The 18,615-nt window shown below is 33.4% G+C and overlaps 1 protein-coding gene across 1 annotated transcript in view; it reads right to left on the bottom strand.

The window, feature by feature from the left end:
* The window catches only part of LOC128221396 (ATP-binding cassette sub-family C member 4-like), a 44,330-nt gene extending 35,961 nt beyond the window's left edge, over positions 1-8,369 (bottom strand). The window contains exons 1-2 of the mRNA XM_052930040.1: positions 7,810-8,369; positions 1,123-1,233 (exon numbers count right to left, since the gene is read on the bottom strand). Coding sequence (XP_052786000.1) covers positions 1,123-1,233; positions 7,810-7,883 — 185 coding nt within the window. The 5' untranslated portion in view covers positions 7,884-8,369. The remainder of the gene's footprint in view (positions 1-1,122; positions 1,234-7,809) is intronic.
* Positions 8,370-18,615: the final 10,246 nt, after the last annotated feature.

An 18,615-nucleotide genomic window follows, 5' to 3' on the forward strand; every position in this document is an offset into this window, starting at 1 on the left:
CCCTTGTTGTATTGTTGTAGAGGGTCACCCAAGGAACCTTCCTGTAAAGTTAAATTGAATTTGGACTGGTTGTTTTAGAGGAGATGTTTTTTTAAAGCAAAACAGGAAGTTGGCCATTGTGTTGATATTTATCAATTGTGACCTCTTATTTTTGTAGACGGTCACTCAAAAAATCTTCCTGTAAAGTTTCATTGAATTTGGAGTGGTAGTTTCAGATGGGGTGGTTTTTAAAGCAACACAGGAAGTCAGCCATTTTGTTGTTGCTGTAATTTTTGTTGCTGTTGATCAATCGTGACCTTTTATTCGTTTCTTGTAGAGGGTCACCCAACAGAGCTTCCTGTAAAGTTTCATTAAATTTGGACTGGAGTTTCAGAGGTGATGCTTTTTAAAGCGAAACAGGAAGTCGGCCCTTTTTGTCTTTGTTTATGTTAATCAATCGTGACACATTGTTGTATATTTGTAGAGGGACATCCAAAGGAAGCTTCCTGTGAAGTTTCATTGAATTTGGCCAAGTAGTTTTAGAGAAGATGTTTTTTAAGCAATGGTTGATGGACGGAGGGACGGACGGACGGACTAAGACCGATCACGATTGCTCATCTTCAGCACTTCGTGGTCTGGTGAGCTAAAAACGGCGTAAAGGCCTTAGTAACGACTTAGGTCTACAATCGGTAGGTTGTGTTGTAATTTAACCCCTATACTTGTTATGTACTTTGTATGTGTAGTATGTGTGTGTTCTTGCCAATATATTGTTATTTGTTATCATTTGGAAACAAAAGTAAGAAATTTGGAAAAATACAGTTTTATTTTCACGATCGTAAAGTATTTATTTTGCACCAATAGCAATAAGTTAAGGAGTTAGATAACTCTGTCGGGATATGACACCAATTGTATAAGAAATCGCTATAGAGCACTCAAAGTCAATTTGGGCAAATGTTGACGAATCAAGGGCCATAACTAATTGTAATAGCGTAAAACTGGCTGTTGATCGATCTGTGTCGAGATGATATCTGAATAAACATTATGTGCAACACTGATCAATATTACGTTAGATAGCCCGGAAAAACAATGCCACGCTATGAAGACGACGCATAAATAATGACGTTAGTCAATCGTCAAAATCACTTTTCAAGCTGGTCTCCAAGTCTGCCTGATTGATCCTCCTCGACCACATTATACATGTCCTCAGCCTCCAGTTGTCCTACATAGCCTTTCCTGAACAGAGGGTTCATCCACCTGAAAAAGAAACACTGTCAGGGCTAAGTGACATTACAGACACTATTATAAATGTTATGTCCTTTTTCTCCACTTGCGTTACACAGCCCATCCTAAAAAAAGGGTTCATCAACCTGAAGAGGGAGAATAGTAAAGTGGCATTGCTGACATCATTTGTCAGTTCGCACATTGTTCTCCAAACATGTGGTTGAACACAGCTCTTCTTAAACAATAGCTTAAGATAAATGCATCAAATTTCATTTTAAAAACGTATTTCATTGATTGAAACCAATCAGATAACATGTGTGGCTGTGGATAAGTCAACATTCGGTTTATCTATAGAGTGTTTAGAGTGTCACAGAATGGAATGTCGTGGTATGGCCTTCAAAGATAAACCGTCCATTATTAGTTTATGCTCATTATCTTAACTTGATTGTTAGTACAGTTGCAAAAAGATATTAATCATATTATCAGATTCCGTTTCCTTAATATAGCCCAAGCGATTTTTTCCATGGTTGGGCTCTTACCGACAACCGACCTATCTGGATGGAAGAAAAGGTAGTACACCTATCATTTTTGCAATCGTCTTTATTGCCTTTTTAACTATAGCTGGCCTAAAGTCAGGTTCGGAGGGAGATACCCGATGTAAAGGTACATTTTACATAGTCACTTTCCGTAATTTGATTGCTTCGAAGAAACCTTGTTTTCTTTCATAAAAAAAAACTATAATTTCTCCTGCAACGGTACAAATACCGTTCAAACAAACAATTTATGAAGAAAACAATGCATCTTTTTATCCACATTTTACGACAGATACAATAACAATAAGGCTTTTGTCTATATTACTTTCTAAAGAAAATCGTTGCAAAATACATACATTTTAAAGCAACATGTAACTATAGAATTTAAACTCATAGTCTCAAATAAAGATCAGAAACGAGTTTCAGATATATTTAAAACTGAAAGTCTTCTTATTTAGCAAGAGAACAAATTCATCAGTTTAGTAAACTAAGCGTTTAATTACGATAATACTCCATAATTCGTTTACACGAAAATATAACTATCTACCAAAGCATTGTCAAACACGTTTCCACACCAAATACCAAAAATACTGCATTCTGTTTCTGCGAAAATCTGTATATATGAAGGAACAATGTCTACGCTTTACGACACAGTGTTTTTCGTCGAAATTTTAAAACATTGTATTAAAAAGTAGAAACACAAAACTATATTTACTGAAGGGTAAATATCAATGGTAGTTTAGGGCTTAAAGTAATTTTGTCCTGTGCAAATGATGATGATGATGATGATGATGATGATGATGATGATTCTTATTTTTTTATCAAGCTACGTATTGCGACATGCTGTTGAAATCTATTGATTTATCGCAATATATTTTGCAATCAATAACGATCCAGATTTGAAGTAGAAATGAGATTATGCTAAGTATTTCGATACAAGAGTATTTGAACAAGTTTCAATTCAAGGTTATTAAAACAACTCGGTACATGATAACATAACAGCATGGTTGTATGAGAGAACGCAATACGTGATAAAAACAAGGCTGTTTTAAAGAAGAGAACATGCAATATACAAAGCAAAATTAAACGGAACAGACATATGTTTTTAACAATGTTTTTTTACAAACAATTGAAAATTAGTTAATTGTTCTTCCTTCTTGTATAAATAGTGTTTCCTTATTCAGTATAGTCACGACTCGGGAATTCTTTCTCGATAAACGAGTATAAATGGCTCAACATATCACCTAAAATGACACGTTCACCTGCCACACCATATAGGTCACCGCTATGGGTGAACACGTTAACTCGTTCAACTCACTCGCAAAATCAGTCAAGCAATTGGCACAAGTTCCGTTTTCCGGCATGGTCGTGTACTCACTAGAATGAAAGAAGGCGGAATACCACCGACTGGCTGGGAACACGTCCGACTTCCATTTCATACAAGTAACCAGCCAGGAAAAATAATACTAATTGAAATTACTCGAAAAGTAGGCTGCAAATGGTCACAAATCCCGTCAAATTGCCCAAAATCGACACAAAACCCATATTCCAGATCGATCTGGTACTCACTATAGTGACAAAGCCGGAGTACAACCTAGTCAGTGATGTAGGAGACACGCTAACCTACAACTCTATATTAGTCACCATTCAGGGAAAACTCGTTTACTTGTTTAAAACACTTTCAAAATCTGAAATGGCCCAAAATCGGCACGAAAACGTTTCCCGCCTGGATCTGGTACTCGTTAAGGAAACGAAGGCAGAGTACCACCAAGATGTTGGTATAGATTACACGCCCACCTACCACCCAATATAGGCCAACATTCTGGGAAAGCTCACTGAATCGTTAAAAGCACCCACAAAAATAGTCCAGAAATGGCCTGAAATCAACTAAAAACCCGTTTTTTCGGCTGGGTCTTGTACACACTAGATTAAAGAAGGCGGAAGACCACCTATAAGGGATTGAAAGAGACAGAACTACCTACAATCCAATATAGATCACCATTCGAGAAAAACTACATAACTTTTTGAAAGCACTCCCAAAATGGGCTTTGAATTTGCCGAAAACTGACACAAAACCATTGTTTCTGCTGGGTCTGATACTCACTAGAGTTCCACCTAGAAGGTGATGTAGGGGATACGCCCACTTACTACTCCATATAAATCACCATTCTGGGAAAACTCGTTAACTTCTTAAAATCATTCGCCGAAAGGTCCCAGATTTTAAAAAAAGTCGACACAAAACCCGTTTTCCGGCTGAGTTTGGTATTAACCAGAATAACGAAAGCTCAGTTCTACCCAGGAGGTGTTGTAGGGGACATGCCCACCTACTACCCCATATTTTTGCCCACTTCGAAAGGGCTTTAAACGAATCAAGTTTGCGAGTTTCCCCAGTATGGTGACCTATATGGGGCTGTAGGAGTATGTGTTCTCTACAACACTAACTATGTTGTATTTCGCCTAAACCTCTCTAGTGAGTACCAGACCCAGCCGAAAAATAGTACTTGTGTCGATTTTTGTGGAATTATGGCCAACTTCGGGAATGTTTGAAAGGAGTTAAAGAGTTTTCCGAGTATGGTGACCTTGATGGGATGGTAGGTTTACGTGTCCTCTACAACACCTACTAGGTGGTACTGCACCAAAACAGATGGGCGTGTCCCTTCGACGCAAGACAAATTGGTGTGCGCTCAGTTATGGAGATAAACAATGTTCGGAAAGATAATATGCACCCTTCCGGCTGTCCGGCTAACTCTGAATATTCTTTTTTTGACTAAAAAACAAACACAATGATGCTTACCCCACGCACTTCGTTAACCCATTTGAAAAGGATCATATAACATTGTTTTGTTTTATTATCCAAATTATTTGGAAATGATATTATTATTATTATTATTATTATTATTATTATTATTATTATTATTATTATATTTCATATTTCTATAGCACTCTTTTCATACATAAAATATGTTCAAAAGTGCTTTACAATGTAATATAAAACAATAGACAAACTAAAATGCTTATAACAATATTAACGCTAGTCAATTAAAACAAAGTGTTTATGCATAGTACATATGTACAAAATTAATATAATATAAAATGTTTGAAATAACTATAAAATAATAGAATAATTATTTCAGTGTTAGTGAAAACCAATAAAATTTAAAGATAAAGTAACACCAAGCAGTTAAATCCCGGATAGATCCATGCACTCAGAAATAAAATAAAAAAAAACACTTATCGTCCATAATACTGTATAAAATAGTGGGTTTTCAGAGCCTTCTTAAAACTTTGCAAGGTGTTACAGTCTCTGATGTCAGATGGGAGGGCATATAAGAATAATAATACAACAAATTCATGTTCACCATTCATAATGCATTTCATACGCTGGTGCACCCTACCTAAAGGCAACTCCATGATAATCATAAACTTACTTAAAATCTCCATCAGTATCTTCTAAGTAATAAAGTGATTGACCTTTGGTGCATGTAAAATCAACATTTAGGTCTTAAATATTGCTAATGTCACTAAAACATTTCTTTTCGCATTCATTATTGTCCTTGAACAGTGTTGAAATTTAATTTAAAACTTAGTTCGCATCTGAAATTTAACAGTTAAGAATACGCTTCAAATCTAAAGAAATTCTGTAGTTACGAGGTAATATTTCACTGGTTAAAACAACCTGTCGGGATAACATGCCTCTCCCAGTACAAAGGGTATTCAGACTTTCTGTCCAAAAACGAGTGCCAATGATATCATGTCACAGAACAGTTATATACTTATTAGCTGTCAAATATAAAAGTGGCTAGCATGAAACGTCGACAATATATCTGGTTACTTAGTAGTTTTTCAGTCGGTGGATTGGAACGGAGTCAGGCGATAGTCAGATATGTAAATAACCTTTGACCTTAACATTCACTGAAAAGGTGCGGTAATACCCACTAAGCTATAATAGGTTTTAAAAAAAGTATCATACTGAATGTTTTAACCGCCACTCGAATTCTGGAAATAGTAACTAACAAAGGTGAGTAGATATGCATTGCAATGTAATTACCCCCCGCCCCCCACACACACACCTATTTTCTTTCTCTTGTAGTTATATTGATCTACATTGGTGTGATAAATTAATAATAAATATTAAAGTCATAATGCATTTGTTTCCAATATAACATCTTTTGAAGAGCTAATGGACTTCCAATTGGTTACTTCATGTTATCAATAGTTTGTTGTTTTACATGTACATGTATGTATAAATAACAATGAAAAAACGCAACAGTATGACTGCAGTATATTTATGACCACATACTTTTTTAGAATCATATCTCTTTGGCAAACGGTTTTACCAAAAACTCACATGATCCCAAAACGATCTTATACCATTAGCAGAAAAGTCATTTCTACGAAGGTTCATACAAGCTCATAATCTTTGGCATTGTTTGTAAAATTGGTAATGCAAATCTTGCAAGCGCTTACAACAGAATAATCTCCGGAAGAACTTTACTTCAGACATTACGCAATATATATGAAAACACACTCATAACACACTCATAATCATCACTTATCTACATGTCGTCGCCATGTTTGTCATTCATCTGAATAGAAACAAACAAAATGTATGGAAATGTTGTGAGCACGTGTACTTTTTGTTGAGTCTGTTTTGGCCGGCACGCATTATTTGGAGTATGCAGTTAATATACATTTAACTACTGTGTAGAACAATGCATAAATTATTGAGTTTAAGTGTATATTTGAACAATGTATAGCTATTATACAGTGACAGTGTCACGTATTTCCTAGGTATTTTCTAATGTCATCATAAAATAACGTACATGTGTTACAAACCCTTTAAATCATTCTTTGGATACTTTATGAAAATTTATTCCAAACTACATGTACAGTTCATAACTCATACCCGAATATATGTTTGTATAATCATATCATCATCAGATTACATATTCTTATGAATAATTTAAACAAGATACGTTCAATTTTGGTTATCTTACGTCTTGAATTTATAAACAAAGATATAGATACATACTCATAAATATATACTTTTACGAAACTGGTTCAAAGGGCACTTACAGGGTAATTTCAGTTTTATGATTACAAATGGTAATTTAAACTAGGCCTGTGTGAGTAAAATGTGTTACTTAAACAAGCCAAGTAAGCAATTAGGTATTTTTAGATAACTGACAATGACTTGTCACTAGTGTTCGGAATCGGACAGAAAAATTTCTATCGATAATCGGATTATAAATCTGATCAATGATCGATAATTAATCGATTTAATTATCATTTAATTTGCTCATCATATTTAAGGCAATAAGATATAGTGCATGCACCAGTTTTAAGCACTGATGTTCCCTTTCAATATTATTTAGGATTTCTTTATATAAATTACATTATTTATTCAGAAAGCGAAATCTTTTAGTGTTTACAAGTTACTATAACAGTACATGAGACCACAGGCTCTAATTATTGTCTTACATTTAGGATTGCATGTACATGTGTAAAATAAACACAAAGAAAGATATTAATTTATTTTTTACTAATCAGTCAGTAACAAGTACAACAAGCAGTTGAATAGTCTATATGTTTTACAAGAACAGTTTCTGTTTTACAGGAACAGTCTCTTTCAGAAACTGAGAAAACTAAATTCTTACATGGTTAGAAGAAAACGGAAACATGTTTTAAAAAGCACTTTTAAACCACAAACATGAGAAGTTGAGAACCAATCCTTTGGCAGTTAAATTACAAAGAAAATTTGTAATAAGGTACTGTAGTGAACTATTGACTTTATAAGAATATATGTACATAACTTAAGATAGTAATACCTTAACATTTCAACATAAACTAGAATTAACAAGAAATAAGTAAATTAGTCGGTAGCGGTTACGTCCCTTGTTTCTATAATCGATTGTTCAAATTTCACTATCGATTGTCGCCGACGTAGGCGTTTCCGATGAATTGTCGATTATAATCGATCATCGGCACAACACTACTTGCCACATGTAATACCAAAACGTATTAACCAGTTGATACGAAATAGACTGAATATGATACAGTGAAAAAATCCACTTACCAGAAAAACAGTTTTGAAATTGGATTCGCCGTAAGAACCGGGTTTGGCTTGTTATGCTCCAAAGACTCGTCCATCGTGTCTCTTGGTTATAAATGATAAATTAAATACTGCCAAGAATGTTTACCTAGAACATTAATTTTGATGTTTATGTCTCCCACCTCAGATTAGTAGATCCAAAAATTTAACCATACCACAATTTCTTATCTTGCCCACGGGCAAAGATAAAACAAGTACCCGTATGGAACTTCTTTTTGATGAACATCACATTGTAATTACCTTCCTTTTTTAAGACTGTCGTCTGTTGAATCATAGAAATCTTCTCTTGTAGCAATATTTAGAATGCTAATAAATTAGTTCTCGATTAAAAAGTCACCATAAAAAAGTTTTCACGCACCTTTCAAGAAATAATGTTTCACTCTCTTCAGAACTATTTAAAGACCGATTTGACTATAAACATAACCTGAAACACTGCGCGCATATCCATGACAAGCACGAATCATCACATCTCCATACGCATTTATTTTCACTACGCACAAAATAGTTCCAGCAAAAAAATACACTTTTACTTTATTTTGTTTATTTAAGGTGGGAGAAAGAGCATCGACCATAGCCGCTCGTGTAAGATAGGTTCAGCCCAACCCTCGCGCAGGGTAGGGATGAACCTATCTTTAACTCTCGGCCATGGAATATACTTATAATGTTGTACTTATGACAACCACTGATATGCACAAATTAACATTGCCAAAACTTCTATTACCTATCCATGTAAACAAATATCGAAGAAAATGAAGCGTAAGTGCTTGATTTAATGAATATACATTTTTATCAAATAATTTCCTTGACATTAAATGCAATTTCAGTCACACAGATTAAACTCTACAATTATTATATACCAAAATATCAAACGCTTATGTAAACTTGATATCTTCCTACAAAAGCATCACGGTAACCCGGAAGAAAAAATGTCATTGTTTAATGCAAAATACATCGAAATGCCTTAAAGATTTGCCTAAAGATAATACAGTCTCGCTTACTTTAAACCGAAAACAATATACATAATTTATAATATCATTACACAGCACAAATTGTAAGTGAAAAATACATAGATAGCAGAGGGAAATAAAAGGCGTATATAATGAAATACCTTAAAGCCACAGTTTCACTCGAGATTAACAAATAAGTGAAAAAAGTGTGTATTTAACTGTGATAGTCTCAAATAATGGATGATAAATTCCCGAGGCCCACGCGATGCGACCCACGAAATACCTAACTGGTCTACAGGCTTTTTATAGGCAGATAAGTGGGCGGAGCAAAGCAAATATGTTGTTTTGTGTAAAATCGCAGATAGGTGCTCGCGCATGATTTTGTGAAATGCAGTTTTTGTGCATGTCAAAATTAAAGGTCGTAAATCATTAGGAATGTTGAAACTAAGATACTAAAAAATGAAACCTTTCAGCAAATGTTGATCAATATCGTCTTTGAAGACAACAATTCCCATGCTTTGTTGTTGCATGATTGGTTGATTTATATCATCACGTGATTTTATCAAGGTATATTTAAGATGTTAAAATATCGCCAACATGTATTGAAATCCCCATGGTCTAGTGCAATTTCGATATATAGAGTCGAATAATGATAAAATAAAGATTATTACTATTTTACTTGAAAAGCTGTTCAAACCAAACACTTATTAAAAATGCATTTATTAGTGTTTTACCTACATAGAATTTTAGGTATTTAGGAGGTCACTTGATGTGCAAATTGTTGCATTTTGCTTTTGCATTTTTATCATACTGGGGTTTTAAATTTCAAAAAATAACGAGAAGCCATTTGAATATACATACAAAAAATGAGTTTACATCACTAAAACATAAAGTAAATTTAAGTATGAAGGCATATTGTAATTTAGTCGTTTATGTACAAAATCCGATACCTTATCATGCGATTGTATAGCTCTTATTTGCATGCACTCAAACTATGGGTAAGATAATAACATGGTACATTATGATAACAAGATATATTAAAATGACTTTTTTTGACATGAAATTAATTTATAGAAAGTTAAAAGATAAAGTTATTGTTCAGCAACCAATAATTGTTACAAATAGTGTTTTGTTTTAAATTACGAAACTTCCGAAGGTCTTACTATAACAATATATTTATATATGTATTTACCATTTATCATTACATATTGTATATAAACGTTGACAAAATATATGAAAAAAATGTATGTATATGTGGACGATGCACATTGTGCAAGTAGGAATACAATTTCTGTTCTATTCATGAGTAAGTTAAAACAATGGACTTATTCACTCGACCTGAAATGTCAGAAGGTAACAAATAATTACACAAAAGCTGCCTTAATTCGTCTATAAATATATGGTGTGTATGCATGTAAAATGTTCCTTCTAAAATTCTGCATGTTAAGCATTTAATTATGGTAGATTGGACGTAATTTCCATACTACTCACTACGTCTTCCTGCGTAATTCGCATCACACAGTGTCGAAGTATGCATGCGCATTACTATAAAAAAGAAAGAGAAAACAAACGAAAATAATGGGACGAGCTGAGTAGCAAAATGTTTAACCAAGACACTGATTAAAGCAACAGGGACCAATACTTAATATCACACGCAGTATAATATTGCATATGTTTAGTATATGTCAATACAATTTTGAAAAACATTTGGCATTATATGATATCACGCAGACAAATGTGTAGACTGGTTATCTCTTTGTCTTGGTGATAATAGCTTTAATGACTATAAATAATCATCATATCGTTATGTTTAACCAATCAAAACATTAACAATTGAAAAGAACACTAAATATTGCTCATGGGTTCCTGTTCCATGTTTTATACATATTGAATGCAGGGGTTATACCAAGCAATATGCTACTAGTAATAGCAAGGATAATATTATAGAAATAAGATTTTCAATTAAATTTATATTAATTGTGTTTAAAAAGCGCTCTGCCATGCGTACATAAAGAAACACAATCAATCATTGTGGTCTGAAAAGTTTGTTCCTCTCCTATAAAATAAGTGATTTGAAATAATATCAAATGGGGAGTCTTCAAGCTTTGAAAACTATATTTAAGGAATGAATTGCGGGATCGATGTCATTATCGGGATATGAACGCGATTGGGGTGGTCAAAGTGATCATGTAGTCCGAAGGACACCATGCGTACTTTGACCAGCCTAATTGCGTTCATATCCCCGAAAATGACGTCAATCCCGCAATTCCTTTCTTATATTTTCATCAGTAGTGCATTATTTCATTCAAGAATTGTTTAAAATACTTCATTGAATTTAAGAAAACCTTTCTCACCCATTATGTAAATAGAACAACCCGCCCGTAACATGTCACACTGTCGTATAGTTAAACAAACGCCCGCTCCATGTAAATAACTTTACTAATAATTTCAACAGCGTTACGCTTCCAGCCGGATCATAACACAGGGAGATACTAGCGCCCTCCCTATTCAAAGCCCCCTGCTCAAAGGCTTTCCTGCCCAGAGGCTTCCCCTGACTAGCAGTCAAACCGACCATTATATACCACACTGCACTAGACAGGTTATGAAAGTACCAGACAGGTTATGCAATCTAAGTACATACACCTGTCCCTGGAGTATGGTATCAGTAACACTATGTAATATGCGGGAAAAGATCAACCACTTGAAATCACTTTTAAACGTAAAACTGATTCGCTAGTGAAAGGAATACATTTAACATATCATAAATTAATACTTTCTAAAATGTTGATTGATTTTTACGGGACCCTCTGACACAATACAAACAATACAAAGATCAACACTTTTCATGAATATTGTTATGCCATGAATCGCGATCCGAACATATCCGAAGATGTCGCGATCATCGGATGATAACTGCAATTGCCGAAAGGCAGTTTATTTAAGGAATGGAAGTTGAGGTGTAAACATAAAAATAAACAATTTTAACTTGTCAAGGTAGGATACGGATACACGTACCGGTTTTATGTTCCCACTGTCCGAGCGGGGGAGCTAGGAAACAGTAGCGTGTAATATATCTTCCTCTACCATCTACAAGTACAAAATTGCTGTAGGAGACAGCAAAAAAGGCTCGCTCTAAATCGATTCATAGCAAGTGTTTTGTGAGGGGGCGAAATGGGCAGTTTCAGTACTGACACATGGAAATTTTTATCAGCCTAGGTTCGTTTCATTACATATATATAATGCAAACATGGATGACTTCACGAATCATATTTAAATAATGCAGGACATATTTCAAGCTTTATTTTACTTTAAGACAGATTTTGAGTAATATACATTGTAACGTTTTGTAATGAGAACTTTGTTTGAAAATATAAAAAAGCTACATTTTGTCTATTTTTAGTGCTGAAATCAGAACGAATAGGCACTATAAATGATTAAAAGGCTAATTTGTTCTAGTCATTTTAGACAGGAAACAATGAAATATGGGACAAAATGAACTGAGAAATAAAAAGTGGAACTTTTATTCAAAATTTAAAATTGGAACAATATAAATGCATGTTAAATAAAAGAAGTGACTAGAAATGAGTGTGACATGATATCCAGAATGCAATCAACAATATATGGTATTGAAACACAGATGTGTCCTTCAAGTATGAAATATACAACATGTTATACACAGTTTCATAACATATACAGGTGTAAAAAACCTGAGAAATAGCAGACGTAAAGTCTTAAAAGAATAGTATGAAATGGGATAAACGGAAGTTCACATATATACATATTTATAAACAACAAAGCACAACACAGTGAAGCAGTCTTTGAAGAGTCCAATACAAAAGGCAGGATTGGTTTTGAGAAATAAAGATTAAAGTACATTAGTTTTTAAGATGAAGAATTTTAACAGCAGCATACAAATAGATGATTTCAAACTTTTAAATTGAAATGCAAAACAAATGTTGGTATTTTTTTGAATATGAATAACATTAACATACAAATGAATGCTTTTAAAGGGTTAAGAAGCATAACAATTTGTAGGAACAATTTTATAAAATGAGCATTTGTTGCAAATGCGCAAGGTATTTTACATTTTATTCTAGCAGTTCGATGATAACGAATGGGAACGATAATGTCAAAATTTAAACAGCAACGGGAAAGGATTATTAAAAAGTTTTATAAATGGAATAAATTTAGTTGCTTCCACAATGAATCTTTGTGTAACAAAAGTTCAACGTAAAGGTTGGTATACAACAGAGTGACATTCATTTAAAGAACAAAAAAGCAATTTTATACACAGTTATATACACTGGGAAATAGTTATTGAAAACGAAGAAAATGTTTACAATGTACATGTAAGAAAATGAATGTGTGAAATGATCATATTCGAAGGAAACGAAGAAACATGTATCAGCTATTCCAGTAAAACATATCTCACAGGGGAAAACAATTATTAAAATAGTACATGAAAGGGTGTGTTTGTTCGGTAATTTGACCTTAGTAGGGTAAAACTGCTTCTGTATGGGGGTGAACTAATTAAAATAATCTTCCCAGTTGTTAAATGTTTAAATGGAATAGCCATAAGGACAATGGCACATAATCTGAGTCTATAAAAGTGTAATCACATCATTATGCAAGGGATATAGGTAGTATAAGTGTTTTGTTCAATGTCAACAGGTGCATTAGTTATTAAGTAACTAACAGAGTAAGTAAGTAATACTGTAAATCTAATGCATAATAATTATAAAATTGATAAACCTTTTCAATATGAGAGTTAAATAACATCAAAAAACAACAGAAGTAACTCGTAAATATGGTAAAGTTGTAAACAGTACAAAGCAATGGCAAATCGAGCAGATTCATAATGTACATCCGGTAAATGCCATAACAAACACACATAAACAAACAACTGCATGTGAATAAAAGTGAGCCTTAAACTGTCACTGAATAAACAAAAAATGAGCTCAATTACTGTTCGAGATCAATATTAAAAAACAGGAATTAATAGCATGTAAATCAAACTGCGGCCTTCAACCGTCAGAGATTATAAAACAGTTTATCCGAAGTGCTATTGGAGATTAATACTGAAATGTAGTTAACAACAGCATGTAAATCAAACATGCGGCCTTCAACGTCAGACATTATAAAACAGTTTGGCCAAATTGCTGCTGGAGATCAATACTGAAAATTAGTTAACAATAGCATGTAAATTGAACTGCTGCTTTTAACTGTCAGAGACTGGACAACAATTTGGCAAAATTTTACTGGTGATCAATAGTAAGAAATCAGCAACAATAGCATGTTAATCAAATTAACATTTCAAATGATCTGTATAATGATACTGCATTGTACATAGTTAGCTACATATTTACTGATTGTGTTTAAATTCACATATACAAAGTTAAAATAATGTAGAGCAATCTGTGTATTAATGTGCACAGCGTGTAAATATTGGTGTCAAAATGCAGAAAGTTCAAATATGAGTTGTGCAAAAGTTGTTGTGTCAATGGTTGATAAAATAGATTAAAATGTACCTGTTTAAAGTTTGTTCAACATGTTCGAAAGTAAATATAGTAAAATGAGCAAAAGTTTTTTTTGTCAATAGTCATTATTTAAAGAGTGAATAGCACCTGTGCAAGGTATTTGTAACCGAAAATCGAAAGTTCAAATAAAAAGTTATGCAAAAGTAGTTGTGTCAATAGCCATTATGAGTGATTTGCACTTGTGCAAAGTATTTGTTAGCAAAAATCGAAAAATCAAATACAAAGTTGTGCAAAAGTGGTTTTGTCAATAGCCATTATGTGGAATTTGATTTGCACTTTTGCAAAGTATTTGTTAGCAAAATCGAAAGTTCAAATACTTTAAGGTTAGCAAAAGTTCCAATGGCAATAGCCATTATGAGTGTTTTGCACCTGTGGGAAGTATTTGTTAAAAAAAATCGAAAGTTCAAATACTAAGGTGTGCAAAAGTTGCAATGTCAATAGCTGTAAGGAGTGATTTGCACCTGTGGGAAGTATTTGTAAACACAAAACAAAAGTTCAAATAATTAGTGTGCAAAAGTTGCAATGTCAATAGCCGTAAGAAGTGATTTGCACCTGTGGGAAGTATTTGGGAGCAAAAATCGAAAGTTCAAATACTAACGTGTGCATAAGTTGCAATGTCAATAGCCGTAAGAAGTGATTTGCACCTGTGGGAAGTATTATAAACAAAAAGCGAAAGTTCGAATACTAAGGTTTGCAAAAGGTGCAATGTCAATAGCCGTAAGAAGTGATTTGCACCTGTGGAAGGCATTTGCAAACAAAACGCGAAAGTTCGAATACTAAGGTTGGCAAAAGTTGCAATGTCGACAGCCGTAAGAAATGATTTGCACCTGTGGGAAGTATTTGTTAACAAAAAGCCATGTTCAAATAATTAGGTGTGCAAAGTTTGCAATGTCAATAGCCGTAAGAAGTGATTTGCACCTGTGGGAAGTATTTGTTAACAAAAAGCAAAAGTTCAAATACTTAGGTTTGCAAAATTTGCAATGTCAATAGACGTAAGGAGTGAATTGCAACTGTTCAAGGTATTTCTTTTTAAAAATAAAAAAGCAAATACTAATGTTGACTTTTCCTTAATAATATGAATGCTTTTTGATCCGAAATCTGTTTTTTTTAAATTTGTTAAACTCCTCACTTACCCGAAACATGTCGCCAAGAATAAATGTTTCACTCCCAAAAAAGATCGTTCCTCAAAGCTAAATAAAACATGTATTATTTAAACGTTTTAGTTTTTGCTGCCGGCCCTTAATTTATTCGGAAATAAAATGTTTTCAAAGTCAAAGTTTGCTTACAAACTAGTGTCTATTTATACCATTTAGACTATAACGCTTGTTGTCGGTGCGCACGACATTGGCCGTAGATCAGCAGCTGCAATTGAAGAGGGAATAAAATGGAGAGCCAGGAGGCAAGCCACTTGTCAGACCTGGTGAACGTTCAGTACGCACATGCCGTCAGTTTACAACAAATAGACGAAACAACGCAATAACTAAATCCGTAAAAGAAAGCATTAATTACATACCCGTCTTTGTTTGAGCTTCTTTAATCAGAATGTAAAATAGCTGCTGAGAAATGCGTCAAAACGTGCTCTTGTTTACAAACAAACGCGAAATTACATCGACGTCGCGTAGAATTGCTTTGCGCATGCTCAACAATTGAAAGGAGTTATTGACCTCCGGGCCTTTGTTTATACGCCTCAAAATCAACAAATTACATTATTTCTTAACAGTGTTTTCCAATCAGGTAAAAGAAAAACTTTTTACAAAAGATAAATCGAAATCACTCTAACAGTAGTCAAAATAGTATCTTTCTCTAGTTCTAAATTTAACACTTTACTGTGCATACACTTACAATCGAAAGGCTAAAATCAATCATTTTCGTCTCTAGTACGATCTCATAAACCAATCACTAGGTCAGCATGGGTTGTTTCTGTAGCTTTTTGCGTAAATATCAATTTCAACTATTTAGATTTTTTCCTGACCCGGTCCTAGATGCAGTGTAAACGCTTTGTTTCGCTAGTTTGAATCCATTGCGGAACAAAATCCTAATCAAGATAAATAAAATTGAAGATAAAAGAATCAATAAACGAGAAATTAATAAGTTTGTTTGCAATTTTGAAAAAAGATGACACGCATTAACCTTCCTTGTATCGTCCATTTAGTAGGGGACGGCGTTGATGGTTGATACAGCATCCTGTTTCCGTTTCATTTTCAGCCGAACTGTTTGAAATGCTTGATATTGTTACAACTATTTTGATAACATAACACAATACTTAAATATGCACTCTTACTCCCAAAAAGAATTTACCACAATTAATACAATTGTTTTTATATATCAAAAAGGATAAATACATGTCGGAAACAATGGTTCTTATGATGGAAAGCGAGTTTAATTTGAAAGAAAGATCCAGAATACACGGTATTTCTACCTTATGAGACGATAAAAGATCCCTGAAAATCTTAAGCATTCACCAACCATTTAATGTGTGCGTGTTCAGCTATTAAATATACGGTTACAAACTTGTTATCAGTAATTCATATTCTCCGCAAATACATAATTTAGTAAGCAGTCAAAGGTATATCACTCAAACCTTATGTTTGTAATACATGTGTATGTATTGATTTTGAATAAGAGTGTCACTTTAAAATTCCTAACTAAAGTGAATGAGTTCCTTTAAATCAATAGCACATAGCATTTTAATATGGCTTTGTAAACACAATTCAATAGTTCACGGCTCGCTATTTTTTTCATTTATATTTATATAGTTTCCTTTCAGTTACCATCTTTTATAATATGCTGTTCACGTATGTAATACATAAAATGTAGGGTATGTAAGGGGTCATTTTTCTATGGGAGATCTTTATTTTTCTTTACACTGGCTTTGACAAATATATGCATTTTCTATCAGATCATAGTAATGGTTTACGAAGTTGAAAGTGAAATAATGATAAAAATGAACATTGAAATAAATTACATGAAGATTCTATTTTTATTCTTAAACGTTATATCACGCTGCGTATCCCAATAAATACATAATCCTGTGCAATCGTGTCATTTGGACCTATATTTAAATAGACATCCAGGACTCAGAAGCAATATGTCATTTTAACATACCTATAAATAGATAAGTCAAAAATGACATTTCCTACGAATTAAATTTAAGACAGATAAAACAAAATTCCTGACTGTCTATAAAATTATGTATTCAACATTAAATCCTATTATACTGCAGAAAAAGACAATGCCATCTAACCAATGCACATTGTTAATTCCATGGGAACTTACAATTATTTTTTTTTCATCATTCATATTGTTTTTTGAAGATAACATTTTGAAGAATAATACAATAAATGCATGTTTATCATTCATAATGCATTCTGAACGATGGTGCATACTCCATACTCAAACAGTTCCATGATAGGCACATGCTTACTTAAAATCTCCGTTTATGTTTTCTCAAAGTTATTTACCTGTGATGCATGTTAGAACTGCATGATTTGAAGTGTTTAAATACATGTACTTCTTATGTCACGAACATTCCCCTTTCTCTGCCTACTTTATTATTGTCTGTGAACAGTGTTGAAAATCGCTTTAATTCAGCCATAAGGACAATGGCACATAATCTGAGTCTATAAAAGTGTAATCACATCATTATGCAAGGGATATAGGTAGTATAAGTGTTTTGTTCAATGTCAACAGGTGCATTAGTTATTAAGTAACTAACAGAGTAAGTAAGTAATACTGTAAATCTAATGCATAATAATTATAAAATTGATAAACCTTTTCAATATGAGAGTTAAATAACATCAAAAAACAACAGAAGTAACTCGTAAATATGGTAAAGTTGTAAACAGTACAAAGCAATGGCAAATCGAGCAGATTCATAATGTACATCCGGTAAATGCCATAACAAACACACATAAACAAACAACTGCATGTGAATAAAAGTGAGCCTTAAACTGTCACTGAATAAACAAAAAATGAGCTCAATTACTGTTCGAGATCAATATTAAAAAACAGGAATTAATAGCATGTAAATCAAACTGCGGCCTTCAACCGTCAGAGATTATAAAACAGTTTATCCGAAGTGCTATTGGAGATTAATACTGAAATGTAGTTAACAACAGCATGTAAATCAAACATGCGGCCTTCAACGTCAGACATTATAAAACAGTTTGGCCAAATTGCTGCTGGAGATCAATACTGAAAATTAGTTAACAATAGCATGTAAATTGAACTGCTGCTTTTAACTGTCAGAGACTGGACAACAATTTGGCAAAATTTTACTGGTGATC

This window comes from Mya arenaria, chromosome 1 (genome assembly GCF_026914265.1).
Source record: "Mya arenaria isolate MELC-2E11 chromosome 1, ASM2691426v1".
Taxonomy (NCBI): Eukaryota; Metazoa; Mollusca; class Bivalvia; order Myida; family Myidae; genus Mya; species Mya arenaria.